This window comes from Natrix helvetica (genome assembly GCF_964273705.1).
Source record: "Natrix helvetica genome assembly, chromosome: 1".
Taxonomy (NCBI): domain Eukaryota; kingdom Metazoa; phylum Chordata; class Lepidosauria; order Squamata; family Natricidae; genus Natrix; species Natrix helvetica.
In genome coordinates this window covers 321,608,336-321,632,116 of record NC_138548.1, presented here as the reverse complement: position 1 = coordinate 321,632,116, position 23,781 = coordinate 321,608,336, and the positions used below count along the sequence as shown (strand labels likewise).

At 38.7% G+C, this 23,781-nt stretch overlaps 1 protein-coding gene across 2 annotated transcripts in view; it reads left to right on the top strand.

Annotated features, from left to right (window-relative positions):
• Window positions 1-22,542, top strand: part of ARL8B (ARF like GTPase 8B) — a 34,844-nt gene extending 12,302 nt beyond the window's left edge. For both annotated transcript variants that reach the window (XM_081969615.1, XM_081969614.1), the window contains exons 2-7: window positions 12,047-12,127; window positions 13,604-13,677; window positions 15,722-15,815; window positions 17,313-17,380; window positions 18,077-18,147; window positions 20,262-22,542. In XM_081969615.1, the coding sequence (XP_081825741.1) occupies window positions 12,047-12,127; window positions 13,604-13,677; window positions 15,722-15,815; window positions 17,313-17,380; window positions 18,077-18,147; window positions 20,262-20,311 (438 nt within the window). In that variant the 3' untranslated portion in view covers window positions 20,312-22,542. The remainder of the gene's footprint in view (window positions 1-12,046; window positions 12,128-13,603; window positions 13,678-15,721; window positions 15,816-17,312; window positions 17,381-18,076; window positions 18,148-20,261) is intronic.
• The last annotated feature ends 1,239 nt before the right edge of the window (window positions 22,543-23,781 follow it).

The following is a 23,781-nucleotide window of genomic DNA, read 5'->3' as shown; positions in this document are numbered from 1 at the left end:
GGGGGTCACAAACATGCACAAGGGAGCACGGGGATCATGCACATATGTGCAGGGGGGCGGGGTGCATTGCATTATGGGTGTAGGCACGCAATTTCAGCACACGAGGAGAAAAGGGTTAGCCATCACTGCTATGTATGTATTGGAAGCAAAAAACAAGTGATCTTAAAAATTCCCATATCATCATATTAAATAATTCTTTTCATCTGAAAACTTCTCCTAATTTATTGGATAGAAGTAGAAAGAAGATCTTACTTCTTACTTCCATTGTGTAAATGATTATTTACTCTTTTTTTTGTTTTTCATTGCTCAACAAGTTACCAGTCTATTGGAAGACCACTTCTGTAATCCCATGATTATTCCAACTTCTCAAGTCTTTCTAGAGAAACACTGTCAAAAGCTTTTTGAAATTCAGATATCAATAGGATTACCTCTATCTGAATATTTTTGACACTTTCAAAGAACTTAAGTGGTTTAATGAGACAGAACTTACCACTGTAGAAGTCATGCTAACTCTCTTCAACAAGGTTGCTATTCTACATGCTTCATGATTTTAACTTTTATTATATATTCTGCAATAAGGGACACATTGCATTATGGATACAATAAGCTTACTGTCCTGTGTTTGGGGAGATCTTAAGCAACTGGGGTCAAGAAAGAATCAAACTCTGGAACACCCTGTGTAGAGATACCTGAATGCTGAACCTATTTTCCATAAACTTCTGAAATCAGCCACTTGGGAACTAATGGAGCAAAATTGTTTCCTTCTCAGACAACACAGGGAGATATTGTAGTTGATGGTATTAAAGGCCACTGAGAGATCTAGCTTTTAAGGGTTATGGGTAGGAGAAGAGCAGGCAGAGCTGAGGCGGAGTTAAGTGCATCATTAGCTTGGTATCATTTTGTTCCCACAAATGGTTTAAGTCCAGCACCTCTTGAATTATTTGGCGCCAATTTAGTATTGAACTTTAGTTAACTAGATTCTTGTGTATAGCTTGAGCAATAAATCTTCTGAACTGCAGCTTAATGTATGATCCTGATTCTCTGCCCCTAATTTTATGCTACTCATATTCAAATCCTGCCATAAGTTATCTATAAGATCAATTCAATATTTGCCCTGTGTCTGAGCCCGTCAGGAGTCCAAATAATCTACTTCTTTTTGTGTTCCAGTGGTTTACTGTATTCCATTTGTATGTGGTAAACTGTAGTATGGGCTGAGTAGCACTTCTGATTTACAGGTGAAACTCGAAAAATTAGAATATCGTGCAAAAGTTCATTTATTTCAGTAATGCAACTTATAAGGTGAAACTAATATATGAGATAGACTCATTACATGCAAAGCAAGATAGTTCAAGCCGTGATTTGTCATAATTGTGATGATTATGGCTTACAGCTCATGAAAACCCCAAATCCACAATCTCAGAAAATTAGAATATTACATGCAATCAATAAAATAAGGATTGTACATAGAACAATATCGGATCTCTGAAAAGTATAAACATGCATATGTAACTCAGTACTTGGTTTGGGCCCCTTTTGCAGCAATTACTGCCTCAATGCGGCGTGGCATGGAAGCTATCAGCCTGTGGCACTGCTGAGGTGTTATGGAAGACCAGGATGCTTCAATAGCAGCCTTCAGCTCTTCTGCATTGTTCAGTCTCATGTCTCTCATCTTTCTCTTGGCAATGCCCCATAGATTCTCTATGGGGGTCAGGTCAGGCGAGTTTGCTGGCCAATCAAGCACAGTAATCCCATGGTCATTGAACCAGGTTTTGGTGCTTTTGGCAGTGTGGGCAGGTGCCAAGTCCTGCTGGAAAATGAAGTCAGCATCCCGATAAAGCTCGTCTGCGGGAGGAAGCATGAAGTGCTCCAAAATCTCCTGGTAGATGGCTGCGTTGACCCTGGACTTAATGAAGCACAGTGGACCAACACTAGCAGATGACATGGCTCCCCAAATCAACACAGACTGTGGAAACTTCACACTGGACTTCAAGTATCTTGCAGTGTGTGCCTCTCTATTCTTCCTCCATACTCTGGGTTTTTAGTTTCCAAATGAGATGCAAAAGTTGCTCTCATCAGAAAAGAAGACTTTGGACCACTGAGCAACAGACCAGGTCTGTTTTTCTTTAGCCCAGGTAAAACGCTTCTGATGTTGTTGTTCAGGAGCAGTTTGACAAGAGGAATATAACATTTGAAGCCCATGTCCAGGATCCGTCTGTGTGTGGTGGTTCTTGATACACTGACTCCAGCCTCAGTCCACTCCTTGTGAAAGTCTCCAACACTTTTGAATGGCCTTTTCCTGACAATCCTCTCTAGGCTGCGGTCATCCCTGCTGCTTGTGCACCTTTTTCTTCCACCTTTTTCCCTTCCACATAATTTTCTATTAATGTGCTTTGATACAGCACTTTGGGAACATCCAACTTCTTTTGCAATTACCTTTTGAGGCTTTCCCTCCTTATGGAGGGCATGTGCGTGCTGGCCAGCTGAGTTCACCCTTTTTTAAAGCCATTTTTCGCCCTCCCCAGGCTCCCGAGGCTTTATAGGAGCCTGGGGAGGGTGAAAAGAGCCCCCCCTGGAGGCCCTCCAGAGGCTTCATGAGCTTCCCTGAAGCCTCCGGAGCGCAAAAAACCAGCCCTATGGGCAAACCGGAAGTTCGGGAACGGACTTCCGGTTTACTCGGAGGTTTGTTTTGACTGCTCCAGAGGCTTCAGGGAAGCCTCCAGAAGGTCCCTGAAGCCTTCGGAGCGTTCAAAACAACCCTCCGAGCAAACCGGAAGTGACCTGAAGGTCCCTGAAGCCTGCAGAGGGCTTCCGGGGGGGTGGGGGTGGGGCGAAAAAAGCATGCAAAAAATGGGGGGTCGCGCCTGTAGTGTGCGCATGCACACTGGGGGGTCGCGCTTTGCATTATGGGTGCAGCACGCCCGCACATGACCCCCCCTGCGCTCCCCTCACTTATGGCACGCTAGCCAAAAAAGGTTGCCATCGCTGGCCTAGAATATTGCACCTTTTCACAATATTCTAATTTTCTGAGATTGTGGATTTGGGGTTTTCATGAGCTGTAAGCCATAATCATCACAATTATGACAAATCACGGCTTGAACTATCTTGCTTTGCATGTAATGAGTCTATCTCATATATTAGTTTCACCTTTTAAGTTGCATTACTGAAATAAATGAACTTTGGCACAATATTCTAATTTTTCGAGTTTCACCTATACAAGGGTAGACTTTGTTAAAACTGGTAATCAAAATAATAGTATTTGTTCCTTGATTAAAACAACTGAATTAAATGACATAGTTTGGGAATATTATTGAAGAGCTCAGTATAAGACACTGAACAAATCATGTCATTATATTTACATGTATTGTCTATATTTTTTCTTTAATTTTTACATTTATACACTGCCCATCACACTGTCAAGCAGCTCTGGATGGCTTATAACTTTATAAATAATAATATAAACAATTAGAGCATTAAAAGCTCTAAGCATTAAAAGTGGCAACATTAAAATTAGAAACAAATTAGATAAAAAATAATCATCATATCAAATGTGTGTGGGGATCTTCACCAAGAAAATGAGATGCCCCAAGGCAGATCAGAATTGAAATAGGTGAGCTGTGGCTAATTAATCCACTTCGTGTAAAAAGAAGCATCATAAATTGCAGTGTCATTTGCTCCAATGGATAAAAATAAACATATATTTGATGTCTCTTTATTGATATTTCTGCTTCCTGACCTATTCAGAATAATACTTTATTCCCAACAACCGGTTAAATTTCTAACTTTTCAGCTTTTATTATTTAAACAACTCCTAAAGACTCTTAAAATAGTCTTCCTAGCCTGGGCTTTGGGCCTTGCAAGATAGGTATTGGAAGAGTTGAAAGTGTTATATATAACTTGTAAGTGAAATCCTCAAAACCACTGCTGAGTTTTAATGATTTACTGATTTGTAACAGGCTTGGGAATATTCTAATAATCTAATCATTCATTTGTTCAATCTTTGATTTGTTGGCCAGTAAATGAAAAACACCTCTGCTGCTTAATTTTAAACCAATATGATTTTAATAAACATATTTTACTGAAGAAATATGGGTAACATGCAACACATGATATGTTTAGCAGTTTATTAACAGATAATTGGATTAGTAGTGATGACTAATTTCGATGGTTATATGCCCTTTCCTGAAACACAGACAATATTACTTGAATACTCATTACCAAAGAGCAATAGTGAAGCAGAACTTTCGCTGTCCTGGTTTTGTTTTAAAAACTTGTTGATACACTCTTGTTGTTCCTTATGTATGAATCAGAATTAGAGGGATCATGTTTTAGTAAAATATTTTTTAGTCTTTGTGATTATAGATGTGAGTTTGAAAAAGTCACGGCCAAAATGTTTCAGATATGATTCTTCCCTTCTACAGATACAATTGTACATTGTGCCATCATCGTTTAAATAAAAACATTTCAGGGTGAATGTTTTCACAACTCAGCAGCTGCCTCCTTTGTGATGAATATGTCCTTAAGTGTATTCTCTCAGTTATTGTAAAGTTGTTGTCTGGTCTTAGAATGATTCATATAAATATAAGTAGGAAGAAATAGAACATATTCCCTTTTTATAGAGTTTTACTTTATGTTACTTGTAACTCAAGGGTGTGAAGAAAGAAACAAAAAGGCTTTTAAGTACTGTAGGGCACAGTCAGATAACTTGCAGTCAAAAAGTCTTAGCTAATTTAAGATACTGAAAAGGACTGATACATGCAGGCTTTTATGAAGTACATGATGTTTATGTGGCGAAACTTCCAAGACTGCTGAACACCAATTTTGGTGTGCTTAGTCTTAGTCTCTTGGTCAAATGACATGACTCATCAGTGCCATGAACAGCACATGCATTGGCAGCTGTACTTTGTTTTTGTGGTTGCTTAATTTAAAATCTTATGTATGCATTGCTGTAGTGATAGCTGACCTGTCAGCAAGAGAGATTATACTAACCTATTTTTTAGGGGCGTACGGGCCTCTTATGCATCATTATATGTCATTTGCAGCTACTGAACTAATTAAATCAGGACATGGAGACTATCTAGAACAAGAGCAGTAATGCCTCATGGCAGTTTTTGTAAGCATTTCCATACGTTACAGGCATTGCTGTTTTAAAATTTGATTACTCAAACATTCCAGAATCCCTTTATGATGTATGAGGCCAAGATTGTGAGGATGTATAATTCTCCCTAATTTTGCCAATTTGTAGTGTATCCACATTTTGATATGCATGCCAATATATTAAAATGCAATCACCTATATGTATTTATCAGTGGCAGCTATCACTTTTAAAATCTGGCAGAAAAAAATTGAATGCTTCACTTTTTATATATCAAGTATTTGGCATATTTAAAAGCACATCAAATTGTGGAACGTGCTTAGGAAAGTAGCAATCATAAAACATCTTATTTTCCCCATCTGAAATCAGTTCATGGGTCAAGAAGTCAGAGTTAAAAGGAAACAGGCTGACTCAAGATTAAGGCTATATCCTCTTCCCTTATTTATTTAATCTATATGCTTTGCTCAATATATATTGAGGGAAACTGGATTGGGAGAGGGTAAATGGGGTTTTAATATTAAAATAACTTGCACTATGCTAATGTTATTGCCTTGGAAGCTGAGAATGCAAATGATCTGCAAGCTCTAGTAATGAAAGTTTAGGAACACGGTGGAAAAAAAATGCCCTAAGTCTAAGATTAACTATAAACCAAATTAATGACAACATATACAGCAACCAACTCTAGAACAAACAATGATATTGAAATAGTAGATCATCAGTCCTAAAAGGCAGAAGCTATCAATAGTGAAGGAACCAACAATCAAGAAATAACACAATAGATTTGCACTTGGTAGAGTAGCAATGAAGGCCTTGGAAAAGATATTCAGATATGATGCGTTTACACCTACAAAGATCAGAATCATGCAGGCAATATTTTTCCTTGTGACACAAAAATTAGACTTCAAGAAACAGGATAGAAAGAATATTGACACATTTTGAACTTTTGAGTTGGAAAAAATTCATGAGTATACCATAGATTGCAAAAAAAAAAAAAAAAAACCAACCCAAAAAACCCAAGAATAATGAACCCAACCCCAGACCAAATAATTGATCACAGAACAAATCTATTCAGAGATCTCACTCAGGGCACAAATAAACAGTCGCAAATTATAATATTTTGGACATTATGTGTAGACATCTTACCTTGTGAAGTTTATAATGGTGGTAAAACTAATAAATGGAAAAAAAGAAGATGCACTTTTACTAGCATACAGGCTTCTGTATTAAGCCTTCTCTTGACCCAGAATAACTATTTAATATTTGACCCTTGGAGAACTTGGTTAAGAAAGTGGTAGCACCACAGCTCAATAAGCAGCTGGATAACACTGATTTTCTGGACACATTCCAATTGAGGTTTGATCTGGGTGAGATACTGAGTTTGCTTGAGTTACTTTGGTGGGTGCCCTGTATTTAAATCTAAATGTAGGAACTGTAGCTTTACTAGTTCTCCTGTATCGCTCAGTGGTTTTCAGTAATATGAAATGGGATATTGTCTGGTTGGATTTGGTCTTGTAGTGTTTTGTAGTGTTTGCAGTCATTTTTTGTCATAACCAGAATGTTTGGGGGCTAAGGTCCCTTGCACATATGTGCTATAGTTGTTCTCGACTCTAGGGGGCGGTGCTCATCTCAGTTTCAAAGTTGAAGAGTCAGTGCTGTCCGAAGACGTCTCCATGGTCATGTGGCCAGCATGACTAAACACCAAAGGCGCACGGAACACTGTTATCTACCCACCAAAAGTGGTTCCTATTTTTCTACTTGCATTTTTACATGCTTTCGAACTGCTAGGTTGGTAGAAGCTGGGACAAGTAATGGGGGCTCACTCCGTTACGCGGCACTAGGGATTCGAACTCCTGACCTTTCTGATCGACAAGTTCAGTGACCTAGCCACTGAGCCACCGTGTCCCTGTTTTGGGACTACTTAACATCTAAGCATTGGCCTATGATAGCTGTCAGTGTTCTTCTCTCTCTTCTATCCTTTTCTTCACAAACTTACTGGGGAAGATCATGCAGAGTTTGAACCTGATGCCATAAGTACTTGGCTTTATTGTTCCTTTTAATTCTAATTTCAAGGGGAAAAATCAGTACCTTTGAGTCATTGCCTGATCTTGACATTAGGCTTCATGAGAGAGAGTGTGAGTGCCTTTGAGTCAGTCTTTCTCCTGACAAGTGCCTAGACAGATTCCTGCAATTTTCTTGGCAATATCTCAGGTGTAGTTTGCCATTGCCTGCTTCCTAGAGCTGAGAGAGAGTGACTGGTCCAAATTCACTAGGTTGTTCTCCATAGTGAGGGGGGAGGAGTATCCAGGATGGGTTGACTTTATCCTCCAGCTGATTGGACTGAGTCAGATAAGCTCTTGGGACACGCCCCTGGCCCACCTGGCCCCGCCCAGCTATTGACTCAGTCCTCAACTGGACGGTTTGCCATCCTGGAGCTCCAAGAAAATTGAAAAAGTTTTAAGAAAAGGAAAGAAAGAGAAATCATCGCAACGACTGCCAGTGAGCTGGACAGCTCCCAGAGCGGAAAGAAAAAAAATTCCAAAAGCCCCCTTGGGGGCAGCAATCTTCCCAGGCATCTGAGTGAGACAAGTATCATTCAGGAAAGGAATTTCGGCCGGGCAAGCAAGAAACAGAGGGGGCAAGCCTTCCATAGGCAAGCCCTGCCGCATGGGAGCCAGAGGTGCCGGAGCATGAGCTGCAGATCGTCCAAGCGCCACAGGGCGCGATTGGAACACCAGCAGATGAGCACGGTGCAGGATCCTAGCCTCGCCACTGGAAGCTCTGCTATGCACCGGAGCGCTCCGCAGCTCCCCACCGGGTTGAGCAGCGAACCGCAGCATAACGAGTCGGATAGAGTTTGCCGATAACTGGCGGGGCCTGGTGGGCCAGGAGTGTGTCCCAAGAGCTTATCTGACTCAGTCCAATCAGCTGGAGGATAAGGTCAACCCATCCTGGATACTCCTCCCTCCACTATGAGAAGAGGCGTATCAGGTAAGTACCAACGCCCTGCTTTGTACCTAAGGGACTAGAACTCCTGGTTTCTACCCGGGTGCCTTAACTACTACACCAAGCCACCTTACTGTATAAGAGATACAAGGTGAACACAATCCAGACAAAAAGGAAAGGCCAGGGCCATTAAGGAAAAAACTGGACTTTGGGAACAAAGCGAAGCTTGCTTTGGACAGATTTATATTTCACTAGAAACAATAGATTTATAATATGGGATTAGTTTGATTTCCAGTGCTGTTTTACTTACTTGTGTTGTGTCAAGGAGTGCGTTTTTACCACTATGGGTAGTGTGCAAACAGAAATATGAGCTAGTCGAATTTAACAGTTATCCCCAACATGGTTACAACCAGTTTTGTTTGCTTCCAACAGTATTGCCATAAGTGAGCATCGCATAGCTGTTTTCCAGCTTTGAGCAAAACAATAGAATATTAACAATGTATCCTTGGCCATGACATAACTCTATAATTTTCTGTATTCTGTTTTGAACTCCTAGAAGGAATTTAGGATAAGAAATGCAGATCAAGCTCTTTGAATATTCACTATGCTGTTTGTTTCAAGTGTATCCAGAGTTTGCATAAATTCATTAATGGAGGTGGCAGATTAAGCAGGAGGGTTTTTGCATTTTTTACTGAAACCACAGCTTTTTTTTAGTAGCTTTAATTAAATATATAGTCATACTTATATAACCACCCATTTTATGGACAAATGACTCTGGATATTGAACAACCCAGTGATGATACCATACTCTGGGTGAGATGAATGATCTCACCCAGAGGCTTCATGAAGATATTACTGAATCCTGTAGAACCCCACATAACTGGAATTGAGAGTGGGACCTGTTTCATCTCTCTAAAAGCTTAGAGATCAAACCATAGAGATCATTTCTGCAAACCATAGAGATCAACCAGATGAATGAGAGAGGAGAGGTTGAACATGACTGTGATCTAATCCAAAGCCTCAGCTGCCCTCCTGTTCCACACAATGACCAAAGTTCAGGCAAACCATCGGGGATAAGGCCAGCTCTGGAGCCCATCCAGGTTCACCAGTCCCGGGGATAGACCAATCTGATAGGTCCAATCTCCTTTTGGCAGGGGGTCAATGGCAGAGATTACTACCAGGGCAAGATCTGACTGTGAGACACAATTCCAGGGCAAGATCTGATAGGTGAGACACAATTCTCCCAAATTCAGAACATATAGCTACTATTCTGATGAGAAAACCGGGGGGGGGGGGGAGCGGCCACTGCCCCGGGTTGGGCTCTGGATGATCTGGGATATTCCCATACTAGGGTTAGATCCCATCACAGTAACCACAAACGTCTAAGCTACCTTAGAACCCCAGGGAAAGCAGACTGAAGTCCCCAGGGCCATAAACCTGGGGCACTGCACTACCAACCCTGAGACAGAATCAAGAGGCTCAGGCAAGGACTTTGCTATGCAGCCAAGAGGCTGTGGTACAATAGCAACAGTCCCAAAAGATTCCTATAGTCCAACTTCAGAAACAGAGTCTCATATCCAGTAATTTGTGGAGCAGCAGAGAGAGAGAGAGAGAGAGAGCTTAAGAGAGCTTTGGAAGATAACCTGACCCTGGCATGGAGTCTCAACTGATATCAAACCCAAAACGCAGCTGGGCACATTTCTGAGAGGTCTCGGTAATAGACACCAGGTTGGCTCTCTCATCTGTGATTAAGGAAGGCTTTATACAGGTTAACACTGTGTTTAGCAGCAGCAGCCAAAAGCCCAGATTTCTGAAGATCAGCTGACAAGGGAATGTGGTTGAGTCATTTATGTGGTGATGCTATAGTGAAAAAGATGCACGTTTTATCATTTGGGTAATGATGTTATTAAGCAACTGATATAAATCAATGTAATGTCATAATTGTCCATTTAACAGATACTTGGGGACCCTGTTGCAGACTGAAGGTTCTGCTAAATTGGTTTGTTATTTGGAAGTGTTGTAAACTTAACTAGGATTCAGAGTAAGAGGTAGCAAAAATGTAGAGTGAAGAACGGAAAGGATTCATTATTATTTTCCATAGTGGAATAATGAGATTTGTTGTATATAGTCAGGCAACTTGTGTTTTTGCCTATCCTATATTTGTAAATGGTTTCCAGAAGTTCACTGCATAAGAACTTGTTTTTATCTTTGGGAATTCTAAAAATATATTTCAGAAGATGTGATTTAGCAGAGTAACTAGAATAACCAGGCTTCGTTGTTTTGATTTGTATTTCTTTTTTGAAGAATGGATTATTTTCATTCTTGGATTCTGATTTATTTAAATGTGAATGTTTGCATTGCCATTCCATCAGAGGCGGGTTTCTACCGGTTCAGCCCGGTTCGGCCGAGTAGGTAGTAACTCGGCTGGCCACGCCCCCAAACAGGTTCTATCTTGTTTTTTGCTTCTGAGCATGCACAGAACCAATTTTGTTTTACTACTGCGCATGAGCACGTAGCTCGCATCAAGTGGGTGCATCTACGAAGCGCATCCCTGAGCGAACCGGCAATAGAAGAAGCCGGAACCCACCCCTGAATTCCATAACATGCCATGACTCTTTGTTGGGATAAAAATCTCTCTCTCTCTCCCCCTCCCTCCCTTTCTCTCCCTCCCTCTCTCTTTCTCTCTCCCCCCCTCCCTCTCTCACACACATATTTTTTATTCCAACAAAGACTCATGGCATCTTATGGAATAGCAATACAAACATTCACAGTGTATCGCAAAGATACACACACACAAACACACGTTGCCTCCTTCAGCATAGCAGGTTCCTACCCTTTTGCTTTTTTGCACAGTAGAGTGACAGTTCACTGTTTTCAAGCCCAGCCACATCCATTCCAAGCCCCTCTGGAGTTCTAAGCTAGGCAGAAGACCTTGGCAAAAGAAGTAGCAATGATGTCAAGCGGTGCCTTCAAGGTAGAGGAAAAACTGCGTAGAAGATGCATGGTGGTGTTGCCTGCTTCTTTTCTCAGCAGATCCTGAGAGAGCAGCATGAGGCTAGCTTTACATTGTTGTTCTAGACTCCCATTGTGCTGGCCTAGAGCAAGTACTTCATGAATTCAAGGGAGATATGTAGACATGCATTTGCATTTATTGAAATGATAAGCCGCCCAGAATCATCTTGGAGCAAGATGGATAACAAACAAATTGAATGCGTAAATATACTTTGAAGTGTTTTCTTATATTTGTTCCATATTGGAATATACCCTATTGAAATAAGTATCAATAAATGCTTTAATAAAATTATAAATAACTTAAATGTTACATTACAGTATAATATTAGATGCACAATTTTCGTAAATTCATTCATCATATTTCACAAGTGTTTCAAGCTTGGACTTATCCTTTAAGTAAACTTTCAGGTTTTATGCACTGGAATAATGTTGCATGACGCTGACTTTATCCTTTCCCACGAAGTGCATAGTTTTTCAGGTTCTTCCAGGTGCTATTGTGTCGCCTTAGGGTGTTGGGAAGGTTACTTTTTATGCTGGTGTCTCATTTAAAAAAAAAGAACAACATGAGACATTCTAATTGGCCAGGGCTATTTCCTAACACTTTTTGGGAGAAAACTATTTCATGGAGTAGCCGTCTAGATTTAATAGGGCATGCTGGGAAGCTTGAATAATTTCTATCCAATCTTTCTAAACTAAGAAGGCATTTTTGAGTCATTACATATGACTCTGAATATGTTGGCCACTTGTTCCCTTCCATCCTTTTTCCTTCCACTTTATAATTTTCCTGGCCTTACTCACATGCGATATGTGCTCATTGACTGTCTTAATTGCAAAAATTAACCTCAGATGGAAGGGGAAGAAAAATAATGCTAAGACTTAGTATTACAAATGTTCTGTGCTCTATCCATCAATAAGCCTTGTATCTGAAAGCAACTGACTGAAACGATGACTCAGTTACTTGACAGATCTGACTAAAAGCTATCCCTTTTTTGTCTTCAGTCAGGCCAGTTCAGTGAAGACATGATTCCTACAGTGGGCTTCAACATGCGGAAAGTTACCAAGGGTAACGTCACAATAAAGGTATGTATCCAAGTTAATTATATTTTGCTAATGAGAAAATCATGGGAAGAGTGATTAGTCTTAATCTTTGAATAAGATTAACATAGCTCCCTGAACTGCTGTGTTCAAATATAGAGGGAAAACATTACACAGAACATTTTACTAAAATCTCATGGGAGAATGTGTAGTATGTAGTCCTATCGTTGAGGAACACACTCAGGTAATAGCCTATAAATATGACTCCGCTCAAAAGAAATATTTAGAGGGAAGTCTTTCAGACCTCAGAACTATTGCACCCACCATCTTGTATTGATGGGTTTCAAGTTCACAAGTTGTATTCTAGGAGACCTGGGCAGTCTCTGTTGTGGCCTGTTGGCCGCCAGCCCCTCCAACAGCCGAATCAGAGGAGGAGGAGGAGGGTGGGAGTCAGGTCAGCATCAAGGCAACCTGAGAGCTCCGAGAGGGAAGAGGGAATGGAGCTGGCAGAGAGAGAGAGACAGAGGTGATACCTGGGCCATCTGTCAGCCCTCAGACAGAAAGTCAACAGCCCCCAGGTCTGGAGGTGGCTGATGAAGAAGAGGAGAAACAACTGGGTCCAGTGCCTGATGAGTGGATGCACGGAAGGCAGAGAAGAGGAGAGGAGTGGAGAACCCTGGACCAATCCTGGGGAAGGAAGAGCTACCGCTGCTAGCGAAGCTCCACCCTTTATCTGGGGATAAAAGGCAGGAGGCGGAGATGAATAGGTGTGGCAGACAACTATTCATCTTCTGGCTGGACGGTCTTGTTAGCCTGCGTCGAGAGAGAAACTTTTTGCTGCTGACGCTGTAAATAAAGGAATCTTTGAGTTAACGTCAGAGGGTTTGTCGTGTTTGGAGAGCTGGGTCAGAACACTCTGGTATAAACAGTACAACCAGACCACCAAATGAGATTGTCTCTGCGAGCTTCTGCGAGCTTCTTATCTGGCGGGAGATGAACCTAATTAAAGGCATCCAGAGCAATGGTTGCAAAAGACCACAAATGAATTTGATTAAGCAGTGGCCTACACTGTAATACCCTAATAACAGTGGCAAAACATTTGTACTTTTTTGTTGTTATTGCAGCCATAAATTTCTGCCTACTAGACCTATTCGAGATGACCCTGTTCCTTTTGGGAAATTCAGGAGTGACAAGGCGACCAGAGGCCCTGGGCTGTTTTGTATGGGACTCTTTGGGGATAGAGGGCAATGCTGATGAAATCTGTACAGTCTGTAGTATCCATTCCAGGGTGAATAGGAGCTGTGTTGTTCTGCATACGGTATTTAGGGACAAGTTACTTTGCATTGTTTTAGATTGTTCAGAACTTTGTAAGTCTTTAAGCAGCATCTTATACTGCAATGAGTATTAAAAGAGGTGTTTGGTTGCTCTTCCTGGAAATGAACATTGTGAGCTATACTGCTCTTTTTAGTTGCAAAATATCCAGATATAATTCTTTTTTTTTTCTTTCTCCCTCTTAAAAAGATTTGGGATATAGGAGGACAGCCACGATTCCGAAGTATGTGGGAACGCTACTGCAGAGGAGTTAATGCTATTGTGTAAGGTGTTTTTTTGTTGTTGTTATTTTAAATGTTTTTTTTTTCTGTTGCGTTTTGTTGCATGTTATTCTCAACTGTTTAGTAGGAAGTCTGGATTACAAAACCATGAAGTTCTTTAAACTAAGGTTTGGAAGCCTATAGATCTGACCTCATCCCCCTTTATTGTGGCCTCCATGGCCTATTAAGAAATTTAGTAACAAAAATTCACAAGATGATGGTATAAATTTATTTATTTAGCAAAGGAAGAAGCAAAATAGGTACATTAAGGCCCTACTAAGCTTATCGCACCTAATTTACTTACAATTTTCCCTTCCAAAAGCACGACATAAAACTTGTTGACCTTTTTGGATGAGGTAATTGTAATGTACCTCTCCCTTCACAGAAGCTGATTTTATTTAGGTAGTACTTAAGTTATAACCTGCTACTATTTAAAATTATGATGGAGCTGAATGAAGGGGACTATGACCAGTTCATGAAGTTACAGTCATCACGGTGTTCTCATCATCACACGATTGGGATCTTATTAAATGAAACAAGGTTTGAGATTAAATTTAAGATTGAGGCTGCAAAAACCCAGATGACCACTAAATGGAGAGAGAGAGAGATTCAGAAAACTCTAATCTTTTGCTGCCATCTAGCGGTCATCAGATTTTTGCAACTCAGACCTGGTAGCACTAACTTGGAGCCCTTAGCAAATATGAGACTGTCAAAGTTTTCTAAAAGAATGAGCTTAAGGACATGATGGTAAATTGAAACATTATGAATGCAGCTTTCTAATATCATGTTCTCTTACAAACAGGAAAACATTAGAACTTGTTTCCCTTGGTCTGACCAAATAACAAATTGCAATACAGTTTATTTATGTTCTATATTTTAAACTACTACGTTCCCTAAGGATTCAAGCTTTATAGCATAATGACATGAAAAAGGATTCCCAAAAAAGTTAAAATAGAGTATTACAAAACTTTATTATTAAGTAATGAAAGCTTCCAAATGCACCTTGGAGTTGGGGAGTGGAGAATGTTAACCTAAGATTTGTTGCAGCTTTTCCTTGTATTACTCTGGCAATGATATTCTGAATGTAAATATTTGAGTTAACGATGACTATGTAATTTACATAACCTTAGGTTATACTTAGATGAATTTTAAAATCTTAGATGAAAATGCTTTTAATTGTTGCAATTATAAATGAAAACTTGGAATTCATTATTGTTCAATACTTAATGTGGCTTATAAGCTATATTGGAACTCTGGTGACACAGAATATAGATAGTCCTCGATTTATGACTGTATTTCAGCCCAAAAATATGGTTGTAAGTTGTTTTGCTTGTTAAGTGGGTCAACACATGACTGAATCTAATTTTATGGCAGTTTTTGTTGTGGTCGTTAAGTGACCAGTTTTACCCAATGGGTGTTTTTTTGCCTGAAACCAGCAAAAAATATCAAACATCACAGTTATATGACTGCTGACCATAACGGTCAACTGATTGTCAAAACCAATCACATGATCACAGAGGGGTGCATCTGTTGTAACTTCAAAACTGGGTTGTAAGTAGCTTTTGGGGAGATCTGTCATAATTGATTATTAAGTGTCCAGTTATAAGTGGAGGGGTGCCTATAGAATTCTAATGTTGAAACTGTTTTACAAAAACACGGTATCAACATATTGTAAAGTGTAAGGAAATGGTTAGGGAATATTGATCCAAAAGACGTTCAATTTTGCAATTTTCAAATTTGATGTGTTTTCTTATTTCTCCTGGGTTATTATGAGGAAGAATTCTGAAAAGCTTCAACATGTTTTAATGTAATTTTAGCCATGCTGTGCTATAATTTAAGGCTTTGATGAGGGTTACGGGGTCAAATTACTCAGTTTTTAGTCAGTAAATGAGATTTTGGCTTGCAATGTTCTGATACCTTTTATAATGGTTCAATGAAATTCCTAGTCATTTGAGATTCTTTGGGAGGCGAATGTTGGTAATATTGCTGGACTGCACTGGTGTACCTTGCATTACACAAACTGATTCAAACAAATTCTTTTTAATAGCTATATGGTAGATGCTGCAGATCGTGAAAAAATAGAAGCTTCTAGAAATGAGTTGCACAATCTTCTAGACAAACCACAGCTACAAGGAATTCCTGTGAGTAGTGGATGTGTTAATCCTGCCTGAAAATTTTGAAGAAATTGATGAAATGTGCTTGAAATTTTAATTTGTTTAGAAAATAATTGCATTGTTGTCTGTGGACAGCTTTTTTGACGTTTGATATATTGCTTGTTAAGCACATTTCTGTCATGTAATTCTTTGATTCTTATATTATTATTATTATTATTATTATTATTATTATTATTATTATTATTATTATTATCTTCAGGTTTTTTATATATAATGCAAGTTGAAATAGGTCTTCTAAAAGCTTCCTCAGCGACAGACCATAGGCCAATGTACAAGTTGATAAAAGGACGAGTGATTTAAAACATCTTGAGGTATTGAGTAAATTATTAAGCAGGACAGGAGTATCTTGTTTCACAAGAAAAAGAGAAAGTAAAGAGCTTTGGACTATCTGTGCAGAAAAAAACTGACCTGAAATGACTGACCATTGGCCAATTATTTCTGATTTGTACTATTCGATTTCTCATCTACTATACCAAAGTTTCCTTTTGAAATGACTTTCCCTGCGGCTTCTGAGTGCTTCTAATAAGCAGAATGGCTTATCTGGTTGTGCCACTGTCAGACTAGCCCATCCTGTTCTGTATTACAACCTGCTTTGTATACTCTTACGACCAAAAGAACAGTAACATACAGAGTTATAAGAGACATTATTTGTGAGGTACATATGAGTACAATGCACTGATAGCAAAAGCGGACAACCACTGTTTCCAGAATCATGCTACCAGACAAGATCAGCAATGATTTCCTGCGATTTTTAAACACAAAGATTGTCAGATTTCCGAAAGATGGCCTAATTAATTCATGAGCCTCGAGCCAAGTTTCAAAAGAAATCCAGTTATTTATTAGGAACACCATTTCGGGAATACCCCATTGCAGTCAGATCTAACCTCATTTAAATTATGGCTGAACCTTGCCCCTGTTTCTTCCCTCCCCTCAGTCTGTGTCATAAATCACATTCTCCAATGAGCTGCACGCATCACAAGCCTGCTGTAGTAATCTGAGATCCGAAGGTATGCGTGGAATGCGCTATCCCCCCTTTCCTCACCATGACATACACAAATGTTTTAGGAGTTGACAAAGATATGCTCATGATCTTTTGATAAGCATAGCGTACTGTATCTATTTTTTTTTTAATGAAGGAAGGATTGAAAATTCTGCTAGCTCTGATATTTTGGATATGCCACTAGTAGCCCAACTGGAAAAAAAAAGTGTTCTTCTAGCTCTGGAATTCATGTCTATCCCTTAGGAACATCTGATATTCATCATTCATCAGTAATACGGTTTTTTTTATTAAAGAAAAGACTGGCTATTCGTATCAGGGAATAAATGTTGCAACTCTAGTTCCTTAATATGAGTGTTTTATTTCCTCTATGTGTCACAAAAATGGATTGTCATTGAAATGAAATTTAACTGCTTCCTGCCTTAAAAAGCTAAGTGCTAAAATCAGTACATATTTTCTGTTCACAGGTTCTAGTACTTGGAAACAAAAGAGACCTTGCTAATGCACTGGATGAGAAGCAGCTTATTGAAAAAATGTAAGTGAGTAAGCAAGCATATCTTAAGAAGTAAGGTAAAACAAACATGTTTTAGATTGGTGTGTCCAACCTTGGCAACTTTAAGTCTGTATCAATGGAGATTGTCAGTCATCCACGTAATGGTTGTCCCAAATTGCTTTTTCAAGAGGCAACTGGATTTTCTGGTTTTTCTTTGAAAATGTTTTGCTTCTCATCCAAGAAGCTTCTTCGGCTGTGACTGGATGGTGGGGTATAAATCCTTCCATTCCCCACCATCCAGTCAGAACTGAAGAAGCTTCTTGGATGAGAAGCGAAACATCTTCAAAGAAAAACCTTTAAGACCTGTGAACTTTAACTCCCAGAATTCCCTAGACAGCCCATGATGCTTTGCTATTTCATCAGTCACATAAGGGCCTATGGAATATTGTCCATCAGTGGTAAATATGGGCATGTCCAGCATAGATCACATAAATCTTTTTTACAAAAAAACAAGTCTACTTGTTGGATCTACTTTCTGTAGAAATCTACTTTCTAACAGTAGATTACGTTAGTTACGGTTATTTTGATTTTGTATATATGTTTGCAGTCATAGGAGAAAGTTTCCAATAAACTGCCTTTGTAATTAAAAACAATATTTTAATGTGAATCACATGTATGTCACGTTTAATAGGATGTTACTGTCAATTTTCAACAAATTATGATTTGCTTCTGTTCCAGGAACCTGGCTGCTATTCAAGACAGAGAAATATGCTGCTACTCCATTTCCTGCAAAGAAAAGGACAATATAGGTAATAACAATACCAGTAATGCTAACTTTAGAGTACACAGTATGTTACCCGTGGCTACCACAGTTAAAAAAAAAACAGTGTCAAATTGAAACAAGTTTAAAGGAAGGCTACTAAAATGGTGTACCATTCTGGAATAAAGCCTCTGAGGAACAGTTAATCGGATGTGTTTAGTTTACAGAAAGATGATTTAGAGCAGGGGTCTCCAACCATGGCAACTTTAAGACTTGTGGACTTCAACTCCCAGAGTTCCTCGGCCAGCAAAGCTGACCGAGGAACTCTGGGAGTTGAAGTCCACAAGTCTTAAAGTTGCCAAGGTTGGAGACCCCTGATTTAGAGGAAATATGATAGCTCTCTTCAAATATTTAAAGGGTTTTCACCAGATGAGGAAATGAATTTATTCTGTGTTGCCCAGCAAACAATAGAATTAAAGAAAGGCACAGGCTAGATATCAAGCTGATAGCCATTGGAACAGGCTGATACATGAAGTTGTGAGTTTTTTCTTTATAAGTTATCTTCAAATAAGGTTGCATTGTGAAAGATGCTGTACAGCCATCCCTCTTATAATAAATTCTGGGTATCTCCCAAACATTTTTTTTTTAAAAAACCAAATCCCTATTAAGTTAATACCAGTTTATAATGCCTTCTTAGTAAGGTCACACTTGGAATAGTGCATCCAGTTTTGGTTGCCATGATGTAAAAAAGATGTTGAGATTGTAGAAAGAGTGCAGAGAAGAGCAACAAATATCATTAGGGGACTGGAAGTTACAATGTATGAAGAACGGTTGCTGGAATTGGGTATGTCTAGTTTAATTTAAAGAAGGACTACGGGTGACATGATAGCAGTGTTCCAATATCTCAGGGGTTGCCACAAAGAAGAGAGAGTTATTATAGCTATTCTCCATAGCACATGAAGGCAAGACAAGAAGCAATGGATAGAAACTAATCATGGAGAGAAGCAACTTAGAATTAAGGAGAAATTTCCTGACAGTGAGAACAATCAACCAGTGGAACAACTTGCCTCCAGAAGTTGTGAATGCTCCAACACTGGAAGTTTTTAAGAAGATGTTAGATAACCATTTGTCTGAAATGGTATAGGGTTTCCTGTCTGAGCCGGTGGTTGGACCAGAACACCTCCAAGGTCCCTTCCAACTCTGTTGTTCTGTTCAGTTCTGTTCTGTTCCATTCCATTTTATTCTATTCAAACAAATCAAAATAAAAAACTATTGAAAAAAAATTCACAAAATTGAAAATTTCTTGAATTTTAAATCAGTGTCATCTAGAAGGTAAATACTTTTTGTATAAAATGAGGCTGATGTGAAAACCACCATTTTGCAAAATGATGGTTTTCACATAAGCTTCATTTTATACCAAGGTTTGTTATTTATGACTTAAACAGAAAACATATTTGAAAAGATGTCTTTAAAGATGTCTTAAAAATAAACATATATCTTTAAAGATTATTTAAGAATTTATGAAAAGAACTCCCTTATACTTACAAAGTTTCTAAGGTTATGATTCTAGAAATTCATACTTACAAATGGAATGGACAATATGCTTTCAAGTGATGGTTCAGTCCAGTTAAATGCAAGATCCATGTGCGCTAAAGGGCTATTTAAATTTATATGCAATGATTTTTTTAGAAGGATCTGATTTTATTGCATGCATATCTTTTAATGAACTATCTAACATTTGATAGCAAGTCTTTGTGAAAAACCTATTGACTGTGACAAAGAATCTTGTTAAATCAAAGAGTCAATCAAATTTTTAGATATGGTTTTCATAGAATAACATCTACTGACTAAAGAATTTGAATTAGCACTAGAGCAGCTTTTTTGCCTGCATTGAAATTCATTTTTAATTTTTAAAAAAGTAATGCAGTAGGAAAAAATGTTGAATGAATTAAAATTACCAAAACCTGTCCAAATAACTGTCACAGATTTTAAGAAGCCTCTGAAATATTTTCATGATTGATTCAGCCACACAGAACATGCTTCTGCTTGCTATCGTACAGTGGATGTTTTTGGAATCTGGAAAAAATGAATCCTGATTTTTAAGGATGATTAGGTACAGCAATTATCTTGAAAACCAATTGTCGTGTTTTCTTTTTTTTTTAGATATCACACTTCAGTGGCTTATTCAGCACTCAAAGTCTCGAAGAAGCTGAAAACGTTCATATAGCTACTCATTTGGCCATATTCTCAATTGTCTACTCCCTCCGTGATGAATTATTATCCAGGATAGTCCTCCTGTGTCCAAGGAATTGCCTTTTTTCACAGTTCATGCCTCCATATATGCACTGCTGAATGACTTATAATCCTACTTCTGTCAAAGAGTTGGCTAGAGTTGTCATAAGTCGTGCAAATGTTTTTTATTCATTTCATCTAGACAGTGGCAGTGGGTACTATTTCTCCAGAAATTTTTTTTTTTTTGGTCTCTGGTCTTCCTGACCCAGATTTTTATATTAGATTTTCCGCACAATTATTTCATTCTTGTATGTAGCCGCTCATTGGAAATGCTGGCACGTGGCAGCACAGGGATTATGTCAACTCTTATTATAAAGCTTTTCCGACACCGTTTAAATGGGATACTGTACTAATGTTTCCTCTCAGATGCATGTGATGTTTATTGTAAAAAGGTTTCAATGGAAAGTACGAGGCACTAGAATTAAATCACTAAATTATCATAAATTCTCAAATTGTATTCCTCCCAATGAATAAAAATTTCAGGCTGTCAGCTTTTTTGGGGGGGAGGGGGGTATTGTGCAGGGAATTTCCTAATTTCTTTATATTCGCTAAAGCTCTTTTAAGTGGAACAAGGAATAAAATACTTCAAAATCAGCCTCTCAAAAATTGAACATATAAGCAGGTATTATGTAACGTTGAATTAGATGGAACGGTCACATCTTTCTTCTAGAAATGCTTTACACAGGCTATAGCTGTATGACATTCTGGATGTCATATTGATTTCCAGCACAAAAATATGTGTCACTGTCTAGCTTATTCTTCTATTAATGGAGTAGTTGTGCACAGTTGCACTTGGTGCTAAATACCTAGGCTATTGTGACAACACTAGGTTTGCCTGCTTCTCACTGTGTAATCATGTATAAAGTTCAAACGCTATGAAACATCACGCTGTGTCTTGAAGCACAAGGACATTTATGAAGTTATTGTCCTTCTCAGCTTCTGCAGCATAGAGGTTATTTGAAATGGAAAAATTAACACTACTTTCATATCTTTACATTCTTGGTAGTGTCAATATTTAAACAGATTTGTCAACGCTAAAGTTGTTGATGCAGTAATGCTGAGGTAGGCTACGGTATGCGAATACATAGTACAAGTGTTTCAGTTGCTCCTCATTGTATTATTATTTTAAGGAACACTTGTAGGTATTTAAATGCTGTTTCAGAGCCCTTGTTTAATATATGTTTGATGCATCCATAGGTACCTTCTTAATGTGCTTGTTCAAGTACAAACTGTTTCTCAAAAATGAACATTTTACATTGGATCAAGTACTGCTATTAGCTATAGTATGTTTTTTTTTTTTTGTTACCTGCATGTATAATGAAACTTCTCTGGCCTTATATAGATATTCTGTTATTTTGACAAAGGATTCTTTGCCAAAAGGCATAGATGGTACCTCTACAGTAATACATGAAATGTTTGTATAAGCCTGTTGTAGTTCTGTCATAGATCATCTGGAGAAAGTAAAATGAGAAGCTACAGTGGCAGCAAGTCTAGATTACTTTTAAAAATGTGCTTAAAGCGTTACAAGTGTAATGTACAAATTCTGTACTAAATTGCACCTTTCCCCCCATAATGATTGGACTGAGGTTACAACCTAAAAATGTGCCCCTGCACAGTAAATTTTGAGTTATAACTGCCATGGCCTTCTTGTTCCCGTACAAATTCCTGCACTATTGCAACACACACAAGTACTGCCTCCGTTTACAAATTGAGCTTGCAATTTTAACTTCTCTATGCTTAATAAAACCTTATATTATTGGTGCTGTAGAAAAGGTTCACTGACTCCCGATTGTATATGTAGCTCACTATGGACTGCTGTATTTGACGAGCAATTCTGCTTGTGCCTAAAAATATAAGGAAATTGAATGAGAACATGTCAACCTTTCCTGCAGGAACTAAATTATTGTTTAGGTAAATGGCCTTTTGCTGAATTCAGTATATTTGGGGTTTTAGTGTATACCACACAGCTTTCAGTGTTTTGACATCCCCAAACCACTATCAACTTTTTAATCTTGCATTAATCTTGGCATGTGAACAACTTACACATTTATGAAATTCTGTAAATATGTGAATTTTTTTATTTAGGTGGAATGCATTTTATTTGTTTACTGCTATTTGGCTTTATCAAATAAACTTTAAGTTTTCAGGGTCATGTTGATATTTATATAACTTGACTCCTCAAAAAACATCGTCTAGTTGAAATATGTAAAAGTACATATCTACTCCAGTTATTTCACTCAACCTTGAGTGTATGCTTTATATACTACAAGTAGCTGAAGTCCCTGAGTTAGAGATAATATTTTCTCTCCATTGTGTATTCTAAAATTAGAGCACATGAACCAGTTTTAATGTAATGGTTAAAAGCCCTGAGTTCTACTTCTGCCTTAGATATGAAACCAGCTTTGGGCCAGTCAGTCTCTCAGCCTTAGGAAGAAGGCAAGGGCAAGTGACTCTTAAAATCTTACCAAGAAAATTGCAGGAGTCAAGACTGGCTTGAAGGCCAATAGAAAAAAATAAAGCCAGTGAATCTATCTTATTTAATAGAAACACGTTTCCTGTACATTTTATTTTCACAAAAAACATTGCTTACCCACTAAGTGCTTAAAACTAGGGTAGAAAAATTAGAATAGTTTCAAATCCACTGTATATTAGTTCAACTCTCTCAAAAGAGCAGAATCACCAGAGAAGGAAGTAAAAACAAATTGCCTCCAGCAGAGACCTTTGGCATGTTTTCTTCAAATTAATGCATTGGTCCTGAGATGAGTAGAACGTCTGCCAGTTTAAGGTAGCATAATGTGATGAAAAATCACGAAACAATTATATATGTGTGCATGTAACAGAATGGGAGTTGGTCCTTACCTGATACGCTCATTTTCTGGTAGAGTAGAGACAGCAGCCAGACTGGGTATGCTCCGTCCATTAACCAATCGGACTGAGTCTACACTTATGATGTCATTGGGCCCTTGTGGCTCCTCCCCAGTTTCAGATGAAGGAAAACTGTAGACTCAAGTGAGAATTGTGAGCAAAAAGTAAAAGTCCATAGTCACTGTATCTCTCTCCTTCGCACAAGGAATCCCCTTGCGTGACCCATACCAGGGCGGTGCTGGCTGCTGTCTCTACCAGAAAATAAGCGTTTCAGGTAAGGTCCAATGCCCATTTTCCTGTTACCGTAGAGACAGCAGCCAGACTGGGACGTACCAAAGACTGGGCTGTCCACTAGGGTGGGAAATTGTAAAAAAGGTCCATTAGGGCACAAGCACTTGTTGCAGCACCCTGTGCCCAAAGGCTGCATCAGCTGACGTGTACTTGTCCAACTTGTAATGACGTATGAAGACTGTGGGAGATGCCCAGGTGGCTGCCCGGCAGACTTCTTCCAAGGTGGCTTGAGTGG